This window comes from Neophocaena asiaeorientalis, unplaced genomic scaffold (genome assembly GCF_003031525.2).
Source record: "Neophocaena asiaeorientalis asiaeorientalis breed wild unplaced genomic scaffold, Neophocaena_asiaeorientalis_V1.1 scaffold160, whole genome shotgun sequence".
Classification (NCBI taxonomy): domain Eukaryota; kingdom Metazoa; phylum Chordata; class Mammalia; order Artiodactyla; family Phocoenidae; genus Neophocaena; species Neophocaena asiaeorientalis.
Genome location: NW_020175675.1, coordinates 2,454,617 through 2,468,792, shown reverse-complemented (window position 1 = coordinate 2,468,792; position 14,176 = coordinate 2,454,617). Strand labels below are relative to the sequence as shown.

The following is a 14,176-nucleotide window of genomic DNA, read 5'->3' as shown; positions in this document are numbered from 1 at the left end:
GAGCCTCTGTCACCTGACATGATGACCCTAGAGCAGTCATCCAGGAACCTGAAGGCTGAAAAGCAGACTCTGATTGGGCAGGTCTTGGCAAGGACCCAGGTGGCATATTCTAACAAGGTCCAGGGGCCGGTTCCTCTCTTTTCTGAGGATGACGTATACCTGCCATAGTGTGTCGAAATTCTTCCCGCCAGGGATGGAGAGCTTCCCCGTTTTGTCCTTATCGATGCGGTAGTGCAGCACCTTCCCCTCGTGCAGCAGGCACAGGGCGTAAGACCCGTTGTCCCTGGACCTGATCCTGGAAGAGAGGAGACAGCGCGCATCACCATCACTCCTACCGCCTGGAAGGGAGGAGCGCCCTGGGGAGGCACCCTGCAACAGCGTCCCAACCTCAGGGACAAGGGGTCAAGGACTTTGTACCCAGGGAGGCCCAGCCCACAGCTCAGTGACACCGCAAGCTCCAGACAAGGAAATGCTATGGTCAGGGACAGGCCACAGCCAAGCCCAGCAGGCTGGGGAGCATTGGGTGGGCATCAGGAGAGGCCTGGGCTCTGGGGGCAAGTCCTCTGTTTGCCTGGAGCAGCAATGCTGCTCAGCGTACCAGTAAGTGGGACCCTCAGCATTCCGCAGCTGGGGAGTCTGTAGAGCCCTCTTCACTCACCTCCTCTCTTCAGTGAGGTCTGCATTTGGATCCGATTCCAGGGAGTGCAGCTCCCCTGTCTAGCCAAGGGTGGGCGTGGAGTGGGTGAGTGTCTGGTGGGCATTTTAACTAGGAACCTTCTGGACCCCAGATGGAGGGGGCTGAAAGCCCTCTTCACTCCCTCAAGCTCGCTCTCCCCTTTGCAGGGAGGAGAGGGCGGGACCAGGACGGGTATTTAAAATGTTCCATGTGATGCGGTCAGATGACGTTGCCAGGAGAAGAAAATGTCCTCCAGCGTGGGGTGGTGAGCAGCAAGCAGAGCCAGGTCTGCGCTGGCTGTGCTGGGCGCCCAGGCTCTGCCTCCTGGTCCCAGTGGGTGCTCCTGGGCACCACCCCCTTCCCTTATTCAGGAAATGAGTCTTGTGAGTCTGATACCGAGCAGAGAGGCACCCGCTGTGATGCAGGGGGACCTGCCGCCCACGGGGAGGGCCTGTGGGACTTGGGGAGGGCGCAGGCCAGGTGGGGCTGCAAAGGCACGGAATGGAGGTGAAGCCCCTCCCCAGCCGAATTCCTTAGTCATCGCCATCCTCAGCCCATCTTCCCCTCTCAGCAACTCAAGCCCTTGGGATCACAAGATCTGCAAGAGGGTGAGTCACCGAGGTCCCAGCGGTCCCAGAAAGCCTCTCCGGCCTTGGCACTTTCTAAAATGAGGAAACTGAGGCCCCCAAATGTTAAACAATGTGCCCAATGCACTGTATTTTGGGAAGAGTTCAAATATGCCAAGCTGCCGTCGTATTTCCATGTTGAGGGGAAATTTCTGATGCCTCCTTTCGGTTGTACGAGGCCACATCCACAAGACGCACTTTGGAAGCTGACGTGGTCACCCTTGGCCTTGTAGGTTCACCTCAAAAAGCTAACCCAGGACTTGAGATATGAGCTGCGTCTTTGGAACCTCGTTTTAAAAATAAGTTTAAGTCGTGCTTGGCTGTGCGTGATGAACGGGTTCCCTCCATGCACCAGCGCTCAGGGCAGCTGGTGTGGGTGGCGGGAAATGCCCAGACCTGCCTCGGCCTCGGTAGGGGCCACTTCTGAAACCTTCTGCTCTGTGAAAACATCCCTTCCTCCCAACCCAACCAGGTCACCGGCACCCCAAAGTGTAAGCTCCCTTTCACGGTTACATGGCCCATTAAGGCCAGTTGGTTGCTGTCAAACCGAAAAACCACCACACAGAAAAGGAAAAACATATTTTTATATGAGGGATAACTGAGTCTATCTTGTAGGGAAGCTATTTTATAATGTGGGGCTACTCACACCCGCTTTGTTTATTTTGTAAGCATCCGTGGCAAACAAATAGGATAGTTTGGAGGTACAAAGAACCATACAAATTCTTAATATGAAGCAATATCGACTTACGTATACGCATATAAAAGGTGACCTTGGGATAATGATGCTCATAGGCCATTCCAAAATACCACTCTCTTTGCTTTAAAGTCCTTTGTATCCTGGACCTCAGGGTCCTGGAATCAAGTAACTGGATCTGAACTCTGGTTTTCCAGATCCATGTCCAATGCCCAACCATTCCACCTTGCCTTATGCCCTGATTGACCTTTTGCTGTTAAAACTGGGATGGAGGATCACAGAATGTCTGGGGAGATGGTTCAATCACCTCATTAGAAACTGGGAAATGCAAATTAAGACCACAATGGAAATACCATTACACGCCCTTCAGACTGGCAAAAATTAAAAAGACCAAAAATGCTATATATTTCTGAGAATGAGGGCAATAGGCACCCTCGTATACTGCCTGTGGGAGCATGAATCAGTTCAATCATTTTGGAAAACAGTTTGGAATTCTCTACTGAAACTGAACCTATTTATCCCCTCTGAGTCAGCAAAACACTCCAAGACATACAAAACATGTGCATTCTGCACCTATAAAGTATGTGGGGATGCTTATAACAGCTTTATCTGCGATTATCAAAAACCGTAAGCAGCCTAAGTGTTCACTAAGTGCAGAGTAAGTAGGTTGTGGGGTATTCATACCACAGAATGTCATAGAATAAAACAAACAAATGGCAGTGATACAAAGCACAGATGACTCTCACAAGTATAAAACGTATACTGTGATTCCACATGCATGAAGTTCCCAAACAGGCAAATGCGAACGGTTTTGATGTACGCCTAGGTCCTAGGTGGTGACGAGAAAGAACAAAGAAGAAAAAAGCCAGGGCATGCTGGACACAAGGGTGCAGGAAGTGGTGTCCTGTAACAGGTGGGTGTGAGTGAGCGGCCTTCCGCGATGCTGCTTGTGTTTTAGTTCTTGACTCCAGTGGTGTTTGCTTTAGAATTATCCATTAAGCTGCACTTACAGAGTGACTCACTCTTCTGTGTGTTTAGTATTTTCATAAGAAAAACAGCATTAAAAGAGAGCTGATGCAAGGCAGAAATAGAGCATCTCTTGCTTTTGGGCAGTGATTTCTGCAAAGGCACACGCTTCCTTGAGGCTCCCCCCCGAGAATAGGTCCCAGAGGAGTTTCTCTCCCAGAGCTCCAGCCAGGCAACCTGTTTCAGCTCCCGGGATGCCAGTGGCAACAGCTACCTGGTGAGCACAATCTAAGGACCGGGAGGCACAGGGACAGGCTGTGGACATGCAGCCTGAGCAGCCCCCGAAGCAGCTGGCAGGAAACGAGGGCAGAGAAGGGAAACCCACAGGCCCAACATCTGTAGGTGGCAAAGCCCAGAGGCTTGGTGACACTAACGGCCAGTAACTGTGGGGTGTCTGCTGGCTGCAGGCAGATCCTGGGCTGGGCTATTTTTAATCTAACATACAGAAAATACTGGTTTGGAAGCTGAAGTAGCTCCTCCTCCTGGTCCCCTCCTGTTCCTCAGAAAGCCTCCCTTTGCCCTGGGACACCCACCAGGTTTGTCACATGGACGCCCAAAGGGGAAAGAGCAAAGACTAGTCTTGCACCTTCTCTTGGGGTTGCTGGCCTCCACCCTCCAGGTCAACTATCTTCAGGCATATTCCCGGAAGCCCCAGAATACTGTATTTTTTCCCAGTGAGTCTCTTGGAACAAGTAGGCTCACGACAGATTTGTGTTTTGCTACGACAGGGTGTGGGACTTCAGCGCTCTTGAACTGCGAAGTTGTCCTAACTGGCCTTAAGACCATCTTGAGGTCCTTGGTGAGAGGGCAGGAGAGCCACCTTGCCTCTGCGGGTGGATGGTCTCAGGCTCTGCGATGAGCAGGCCTTGCACCTCACAGACACCAAGCACTTGGCCAAGCTGAGGTGGGGAGAGTGTTCGTTCTGCCAGGCACAGCCTGGGGGGCGCTGAAGCCCTTTTCCACCCTCCTATGACCTCCTGGATCAGAGAAAACATGTGGTAATGATGCCTAGATATTGACAGGGAAGTGAGGACCAGGAGGTGGTGGGACCCTCAAGGTGACCTGCACCCAGCAAGGTCTGGGGACAGTGCATTGTGTCTGCTGCAGACAGAACAGGACAGCTGGGGCACATCCTAGCCCACCAGGCATTCTCACTGTCCTGTGCATTTGTTTTCCCATGGGCAGAGTAGAGCGTGGCTGGCTGGAGGGGAAAGGGGGTGCCTGGGATAAGCTGTGTGCCTATGGCTGGAATGGGCTGTACAAAGAGACAGGGAGGGGCTCACTTCCAGGGCTGATGCTGTATCGGGTGGTCAGATACTGTGGCATGGGGCCCAATGGTGGCTTCGAGACAGCAGCTGAGGAGTAAGGAAGGAGAGGATATGGGAGTGGCACGCCCAGTAGTATGCTTGCCAGTATAACGCTGAGAGCACCCCCAGACTCAGGAGAGGTATCAGCACTAATGATCCACGGAAGACAAGAGGAAATACAACTTCTGGGTGCTTTTGCACTATAGCAAAATTTAGGCACGTGAGCACTCCATACATGCAATGAAAGCAGGATCAATATGGAACACAGGTCTAAATATGGGGCCATGCCAAGCTATTCTTTCACACGTCTGCCTTTTAAAAAGTTTTATCAATTCCCCTCTCTCTCCCTCTGCTCTAGTTTATTAGGTGAAACTAGGTCATGCTGCTTCTCCTCCACCTTCATGGGGACCTTGATCAGACCAATGAAGTGATACTGACGTTAGTCCACAACCCCCTTTAAACTTTTCACTTCAGACAGGCCATGACACTTTATGCTGACCTGCGGCTGCAGAACCACACGTGTCGAATAGAATGGCACACTTTGATCCATGATGGCAACACCTAAGAGCGCTCACAGAACTCAGCTTTTATTGTGGCATATGAGGGTCATGCAGTCTCATTCATCTATGAATAAGGTTTTTTCTAAACCCAGAGATCACTTTTGAAATTTAAATATATAACAAAAAGTGAGTTATAACTTAGGGAAAAGTGAGTGGCAAATAAGAGCAAAAAAAAAAAAAGTGAGATTTGCCTAAGGACAAATACCAATATCAGTGCTGCAGTGGACAGGGGGAGAACATCCCGGGCCAGCAGCAAGGTGGGCACCTGAACCTGAGATTCCCCCATTAAAGCAAGGACGGTGAAGAAGAAAACCTCTTCAACTCCGGAGAACAGTGTTCCCAGCATAGAACACTGAGGAGTCCCACAGATGAATATCAATCAAATACGAGCTCAAAAAGATCACCCAAAACATAAGGAAACAGGAGTTATAAGAAAGAGGTCAGGGAGGGAAAAAGAGCAGGAGAGACAGAGATTTATACACCTAAGGACTTTCTATATTGGAATCATCAGATACAGAATATAAGCTAATATACATGAAATATTCAAAGAGACAAAAGATGGAATCACAAAAACTAGCAAGCAATAAGATACTCTCAAAAATATAAAGGACTATTTGAGAAACAACAAAAACAAATGGAATTTCTAGAAATTTTTTAAAAATATAACTGATGGAAAAAAAACAGTGGATGGGTTTAAAGTAGATTAGATACAGATGAGGTAAAAATTAATGAACTGGAAGACAAATCCAAGAACATTACATAGTTCAGTGCAAAGAGAAAAGACAATAGAAACTAAGAAAGAATAGAGGATGAATTAAGAAGGTCTAAAACATGTTTAATAGGAGCCTCTGAAGGAAGAAATGATAAGAAAGAAGGATGATAATACTTGAAAAAAATAGATGAGTATTTTCCAGAACTGATGAAAGAATCCATGGTTGTAGGAAGCACAGATACAGGACAACCACTGGCTTAGCTTTAAACATATTACCTTGTTCATCTCTGTAACAACTCAGGTAACACAGTAGTTTCCCCTTTTTATCATTCAGTAAGCTGAGGTCAGAGAGATGAATTAAGCTATCTAAATCACAGAGCTATCAAGTGGCTGCGCTTGCCTGAACTTAAGTTTCTACAAATAGAAGCAGTTTCAAGGTTAACTCTGTCTCAACCAGTCAAATAATACAGGAACATTCCCTAATGCACATATGGTTAAAGACCCTCCAATGAACTTGGAAAATCTCAAATGATCACTATTCTTAACGTAGCTTAGGTAGGTATCCAGCATCTTGAGCAGGTTCAAATGTGGTCCTCAGACCAGCATCACTTGAGAACTTGTTAGAAATCCAAATTCCTGAGATATAACTCAGGCCTAGTGAGTTAAAAACTGGGGGGTGGGGGTGTGTGGTTTGACCCAGCAATCTGTGCTTTAACCAGCATCCAGGTGGTTTGCACACAAACAGAAGGTTGAGAATCACTGCTTACATCATCTGCTGTGGACTTTGTATCCATCCTGTGGAACCCCACTGAAGGTACTGTTTTCATTCTTCATCCTTTCTCCTAGTTTACATTTGTTCCTAGCTTATGGGGAATACAAGTGTATATTCTTACAAGCTATCTCAATGTCTCTGAAAAAAATGTAGCATATTCTGAATACATTTTATCCTGGTTACCTTACACTGAGCTGTACTTGCACTGAAAAAGATTACTAATAGCTATTTCCAAAGAGAGGCATCCACCTGCCATCCAGTATACCTGATGGGGAAGGGGGAGAGGGAGGGGGAGGGCATTGGTGAAAGGTATTGTTCTAATATTCAAGGATGGCCGGTATGTCACCCAGTGTCCCCAAGCCAGGTCTAACCTGGACAAGGACCACATGGTTTAGCACATTCCTGATTCTGGGTGGACAAAACCCTTTTCCTTAGAAAGCTACTGTCACCAAATCTTCTAGTACCCAGTTGTGTACAGAATGGTGTATGCCCTCATTGGACCATCTGTGCATGTTGTTCATTGTTTTACCTGTAGGTTCCCCTGGAAGGCCTCCTACAGGGCCCCGAACATTAGAGGCATGAATAAGTGAATGTGAACGTGTATGTGTGTGTGTGTGTGTGTGTGTGTGTGTGTGTGTGTGTGTACGCGTACATGTGTGTAAAGGAGGAGAGGGTGTGAGGGGCATCGGGCTATAATGGAGAAGGATATGGTGGGGAAGGGAAGGGAAGAGAAGGGAGGAAGGGAGAAAACAATGAGAATGTCATACTCCATCTAGAAAATGGCTAATGAAGAAGGGATGACTCAAAGATTCAAGTGTTTATTTCTCCTTGAAAGGGACAGGGGAAGGAAGATCTGGGGTACCTGGATTTCAGATGCAGAGCACATAAGAGCACATCACACAGGGAACTCAATTGTTCTGCAGGGCTGGAAAGGTGGTTGACTGTGGAGGGCATGTGAAGGATAAACGGCACCACTACTTGGTACCTGCTCAGAGGCCTCTGCACTGTCTTGTTTCTCTGCATACAGGGCCCCAGGCTACCTGGGATGACTGTCACATATTAAAGAGCTGTCATGAGAAAAGCACGGGTCGAGGAGTCCCACGCATCATATGCAACAACCACAGGCCAGCGCAGGGTGCTGAGGCCCACCCCCAACTGCAGGGGATGTAACGCTCTACGACCTCAGGACTCGCGAAGCCCACAGGTCACAGCTCGTACACTCCCCAGCACGTGTGCCTCTCAGACCCTCGGACTCCAACTCTCCTGGGCTTCCTCTAGGCCTTTGTTCTCACCTTCCTGCCCTGCCCACACTACTCAGCTATGGCGTGGGCAACACTCGCTCTTGACTTCTGCAAACTACTGTCCTGGTCTAAGACCTGACTCTCTGCCATCTCTCTCCCTGCAGAACCCTCATTCCCCTCTCTTCACAATCCAGGGGACCAGCCCAGAGGTCAGGGTCTTCCTCAGGACCTCACAAGTCTCCCAGACCTGACTGCACCACTGGTTTGGCCCAGGAGACTTGATCTGGCAGCACCTCGTCCCCACCTGCTCTCCTGGGATCTCCTTCAATCCCCTCCACCTCTTAGTCCCATGGCAATGCGGGCCTGGCGTTCACCAAGCATTTCCAAAATAAGACCTGCAGTCAGCACCTCTTGCCTTCCACCATTCTCACCCAGCGGCTCTGGGCACAGCCGTCCCAGCACTCATCCTGCTGTGGCTCTTCCTCCCTCCTGATGGAGTCCAGAACTGCCTTACTACCACCTCAGCCTCAGCTAAATCTAATCGGCCAGTTTAAGATCATTTGGCAAATATTACAGTTGGTGTGTAAATAGGATGACCCTCTGGTCTGAGACAGCCCTGCTGACCCCTGCTGTACCCCCTCCCATCATGTTATCGGCCCCCTTTCCCTCTCCCTGAGTGGACAATCCATTCCCCGGTCCACCCCTTAGGGTCAGGAGGGACTTCCTGTCTGGTGGGATGGCCTTTCCTTCACACAGCTTGTCACTCCTGCCCTGCTCCTGGGCCAGGTCATGCTCAGGCGGCAGTGTTGACCCCTAAGACTCTGCACTGACACTTCCTCCTGCCCAGGACCACTTTCTTTTCTTTCTCTACTGATTCTCTTCTCCTCACTGCTCAGAACACAGCTGAAATGTCCCTTTCCCCAGAAAAAAGATTCCTACCACTGAGACCTGTTCTGAGCACTGGGGCTCCACCCGTGAAGATGGAGGCCGGTCCCTGCACTTGGGCATGCAGAACAAGTGGGACTGACGGACAACAAACAAGTGAACAGAAATAAACACACCAACAGTGTCATTAGATGGGACGACCGTGGGGTCGGCGGGAAGATGGCGGAAGAGTAAGACGTTGAGATCGCCTTCCTCCTCACGGATACATAAAAAAAAAAAAGATGGGACGACCGTGATGGACAGAGCGGGACATGTAGTCACACGTCACACACTTTGCAGTATGTGTTTCTGAATTTAACATCTTCCCCTAGGCTGTAAGCACGGTGCAGGCAGGGACTAAAGTCCATCTTGTTTGTCACAGTCCTATCACAATGCCTGGCACACATCTGGTGGAATGCATTATTTTGTGGAATGAAAGGTCATTTTTGCAGCTTTTTTTTTTTTTAACAGCATACTTCTAAAGTCAGAGAATAAGAACTACAGTGAAAATGGCATTGGCGACTTACTGGCTTGATGACTCCTTTGACAAATCTGAGATACCATCTTTTCTGTGCCATGTTAATTCACTCGTTTGGAGAGCTGCCATCTGTGTGTTTTAAAGGTCACCTAGAACTCACTCTTCACTCTGTAAGACTTGCAAGGACTTTTAGCCAAAAACAATAAAATGTTTTCCTGGGTACCAAGCACAAAGCAAGTGACAATTCCATTGTTTTTCGTTTGCAGAACATGGAAATTTTAGAGCATTTTTGTTCTGAGATCCCTTACATGATGACACGAAGGGACTAGTACATTACATTTCAGCAGATGTGATGTGCTCTTGGAGCAGCACTTGTGAATGTGAGCTCTGAGCTGTCCTGCACGAACCACATGGTGAGATATTTCTGAACTGGACAGTCAGAGAACCATTGAACACAGCCTGTCCCCACGGCCTCGTTCGGCCCAAGCAGGGCCCAGCAGCGTGACCACACGGCCTTAGAGTTTTGTATGATTTGTAAAAGATATTTAATCACAGCCAGAGAAGACCACTCTTTCTTCCACTCCAACTTCCCTTTTCCAGAGTTGCCAGTGATCCTAAAAATGGACATGCATTACTCAGAATGAGGTGTGAGCCTAGAGGAAGGACTGAGTTTTCTTTTTTCAAAATGAAGAAAATACTACCAAATTATTGTCAAATGAAGAGGCAAACATTATGCCGTCAAAAGATGTAAAAAATAAAAGGTGCTATAGACATGTGTCGGGAACTTAAGTAAAAATAAAAATACTACTTTTTCTAAATTTTGTATGTTTAAGGTATTGATTAGTCTTTTAAAAATTGTAAATCATTGTGATTTTTTTCTCACTCTAAAATATACTGTATTTTGTACCTAATTTTAAAGAGGGTCTTAAGAGGGACCCTCTTAAAGAGGGTCTCCAAATTATATATGCTTTGGACCCCACCAATTCTGGATCCTTCCTTTGGGGGAGAGGATACAACATTTTCAGAAAGTAAGCTTTGTTTCTCTTTCCTAACAAATTCATTTTGTAGTCACGCCTGAGCTGTGGCTAATTTCTCAAAATGGCAAACTGTGCTGTCATATGAGGCCTCAGAGAGCTGAGGGGACTCATCCCCAACACAGCCTGTCCACTCTGCCTCTATCCCTGATGTCACGAATGAGGCAGAGCTCCGGCCCCGACCCACAGGACCTGGGCTGAGGGTCCTTGTCTGGTGTTCCCTTCTGGCCAGCCAGACCACAGACATAGGCAGGTGCCTTAGTCAGAATACCACAGGCTGAGGGGCTTAAACAACAGACGTTTCTTTCTCTCAGTTCTGGAGGCTGGAAGTCTCGGATCACGATGCTGGCGAAAGCCTGTTTCCTGGAATGTAGACGGCTGCCATCTGGCTGTACGCTCACATACATGGCCTTGCCTCTTTGCTGTAGGCAGAGTCCAGCCTCCACCTTTTCATAGATAATCCCATCATGGGGCCGCATCTTCATGGCTTCATCTAAACCTAATCATCTCTCAAAGGCCCCACCTCCAAATCTGTTACACTGGGGGCTGGGGCTTCAACATACAAATCTGTGGGGACACAAACATTCAGCCCATCATAGCAGGTGATGAAAAGCCACCTCTAGAAATGCCACAGATGACTGCAAGGGAGGGTCTATAGGCCACACTGTCCATCTCCTCTGTAAAGAGGCTTTATTCTCCAAGGACAGTACAAAGTCCCTGACAGCCACTCTTCACAAAGCCATTCCTGAACTGTCCCAGCTGAGCTGTGTGGACAGGAGACAAGAGGGGGGAGCGGGCATTCTGAGTGACGTGCCCTGGCACCACGCCTTGCATGGGGAGAGCAGTGGAGCCAGAGACAGTGGATGCCCTGGACGTGGCTTTTGCTTCTGCTTCCTCTCAGCTCAGACATGCCAGGGACACCGCATTCCAGCTCTCATCTCCTACTTGCCTGACAGCCTTGGGCAAGCTCCTCTGTGCCTAAGTCCTTGTCTGAAAATCAAGGGATTTAGACCATTAGCAGTGAGGTCCCTTCTGGCTCAGGGGTTCTGCTACCGCAAATGGATTTCATACCATAGTTCAAGAGGAGAGAAAACATGCACAGTGTGGCTGGTGAGCATGCTCACTTCTGCACCTCTGCACTGGCTCTTTTCTTTTTTTTTTTTTGCTGTACGCGGGCCTCTCACTGTCGTGGCCTCTCCCGTTGCGAAGCACAGGCTCCAGATGCAAAGGCTCAGCGGCCATGGCTCACGGGCCCAGCCGCTCCGCGGCATGTGGGATCTTCCCCGACCACTGCATGAATCCGTGTCCCCTGCATTGGCAGGCGGACTCTCAACCACTGCGCCACCAGGGAAGCCCTGCACTGGCTCTTTTCTACACGCAGCCAGACGGGTCCCATTGAACTTCAGTTGGATCCGCCCAAACACCTTCCCGAAGCTGGACAGACTGGTTTTCCCAAAGCAAAGTCCTCCCAATGCCCGAGAGCCCTCAGTAAACTGGCCCCTATCCTCCATTTCTCCCCCTCTCACTCTGCACCAGCCACAGTGGCCTCGTGGTGGCCTGGCCCTCCTAGCACACTCCTGGCCTCTGGGCACCCACACATGCTGTTCCCTCATCAGGATGGCTCCCAGCTGCTTTCAGGTCTCTGCTCAAATGTCTCCTTCACAGTCAGGCCCTTCCTTGCCATCCAGCATAAAATAGAACCCCCAACCACAGCATGCTCTAGTCCCTTCCTTAAATGCTCCTATGCGCTGTGCAACTCTTGTTCAATCATTCAGTGTCTACTTCTGCCAATGACATGTGGGCCCTACAAGGCAGATGCCTCCGTCTCCGATGCCTAGGACGGAGCTGGTTTCCAGTGCCTCACGCAACTGTGGACACCAATAAATGCTGGTCCACAGATGGACGAGTCAGTTTAAATGATGGGAAAGTAGGCAGGAGACACATTCTTTAGGGAAACCTGGATGAGGCCGGAGAAGACCCAGTTGGAAGGACCCCATAATTGTGGGGCTGTCCCAGGGTGGGTGCTCCCTGCAACAGCCCCTTGTCTAAGTGGGGAGCAGGCGGTCTCCCTGAACGCAGCTGTTCCCTGGCGAGAGTCTGAGCGCAGGCTTCTGAACCGGTGAGAAGGCAGACGCCTTGCTGTTTGGATAACCCAACTTGGGGCTGACTTAACATACCAAGATGCCATGTATGCAGTCCCATGACAGGTGTGTTGGAAATTATTCCTAAGAAGTTGGTAAAAGTTCAAACCTCAGGGGAAAATGAACTGATAGGTGCCACACTGAGGGCAAAAAATATCCCTCTGTCCCATGATTTCTGCCAGTGGCCATTACTGCATCCACTAAGCCATCATCCCAGTCATGCAGTGTGCCAGCCTGGGCTGCTCTGGACTTGTTTTTAGGATCTTTTTTTTTTTTTTTTTAAGAGTATTGTGTTTAAGATCATTTCTTAAATAATAGGGATTATGGGAAAGTCTGAGGAAAATTCTTTACATAGATGGATACTCAGAGAAAACACTTCAATTCTAGGAAAAGTTTACAGTGCCAGCTGGGTGTGACTCCACATCCTTGGTCATGGGGCTACACTGGTGTGTAAGTGTCTGAGGCCAGATTGGGGCACCCAGTCAGCGTGTCCGGGGCGGGGGTCACTGGGCAGTGACAAACACAGGTGAGCATGCCTTGGCTGGCAGCCCCCCGGCATCCCACCAGCCACAGCACCTCAGGGGAATGAGGTAGACACCTGTCCAAGACAGCTCCTTGCCCTCTCTGGACCACCGACCCTGCCCCGAGGCAGCCTGCATCTCCAGCACCTCCAGGATGGAGGTGCACTGAGCACTGAGGATAAGAGTGAGCAGGCCTTGAGACACACACCTCATTTCTGAGATTATGAGGCCAGAGTCTGCACACCTGCTTGTGATCAAGTTCCTGCACTAACCTTTCATATGAGCGACTCCCAGCAAATTTTCTTTATTATCCATCCTATTGGTACTTCTCCCCAAAGAGAAGAAAAGTCTGAGATCTTGGGGCAAATGTGAGCAAACACACTGCAGTATCTTTAGCTTGGATGGATAGCCACAGATAGTGTTATGCATCCCATGTTTGTCATTAAAAGCAGAATACGTGGCTGAATAGATATTCTTCAATGATGTCCCTCAGTGCCCAAGAAAAGTGTTCACTTTGGGGCCATACTGGGCAAAACAAATGCTGAATTCCATGAGATGGCTTCAATTTGAGATGTCTGTGCAGCCAACCAACACACGTGTTTTGATGACAGCACATGATCCCTTCCCCAGGGTCACCAGGACTCCAGGAACGTGGAGGCTGAGCTACCCCTAACTGTCCAAGCAGGCCTGGAGCTACTGGGTGAAGGGAAAAGACACAATACTTACAAAAACTTTCCATTTGTCTTTGATCCTATCAGGACAATCTGCTCAGATTCATCCCGAGAGATTTTTCCGTGGAACCAGGGCATTTTTTCATGGGCTGTGGTGGCGATCAGCTTCTCCAGCTGAGGTTTCTGGCTGATAATGGCCTGCTCGAGAGCTTGACCCTGCCACGAGGAGAAGAGAGTGAAGCCATACCAAGCGAAAGTGACGAGAAAGACACAGAAAGCATTTCCAATCTATCCTAAGTCCTGACATGGTAAAATGTAATCACATTTATTTATGTGTTTGTATGTTCATTCAATAAATAAAGCCAATAGATCTTATATATTATTTAAGTGCCTTCAAGTATATAACTAACAAAATAGATTTTAGGATACAGAGGTGGGCCCTTTAAAAGCCACATTGGGCTTCAGAAACCATCTGGTATAATCCATGGGGTCTAGAGAATGGTCTTCCTGCCCTCTTCCAATCAGTCACCTCCTAGAACTGACTGTTCTGTGTTAGACCCTGATCACATAATAACAATCAGGAAGATGTAAGACGTGCTTTTTCCTGTCTGCCTCTACAAGGCTTCACTCTGAGCACTTACACATGTTGCTGCCTGTAACTGCAAGAGATGTGATCACAGAAAGAGGAGATAAACCTTGAGAACATGGAAAACAAAAATGAGAAAAAGGCTGACAGCTGGGTGAATTCGCTTCTTCAACTGTTCTTAGTGGGAGAGAAATAGATATCTTTCAC

The 14,176-nt window shown here is 48.8% G+C and overlaps 1 protein-coding gene across 4 annotated transcripts in view; it reads right to left on the bottom strand.

The window, feature by feature from the left end:
- Nucleotides 1-14,176, bottom strand: part of SYK (spleen associated tyrosine kinase) — a 95,069-nt gene that overhangs the window by 38,580 nt on the left and 42,313 nt on the right. For all 4 annotated transcript variants that reach the window (XM_024731933.1, XM_024731930.1, XM_024731929.1 and 1 more), the window contains 2 exons: nt 13,439-13,599; nt 160-295 (listed from right to left, as the gene is read on the bottom strand). In XM_024731933.1, the coding sequence (XP_024587701.1) occupies nt 160-295; nt 13,439-13,599 (297 nt within the window). The remainder of the gene's footprint in view (nt 1-159; nt 296-13,438; nt 13,600-14,176) is intronic.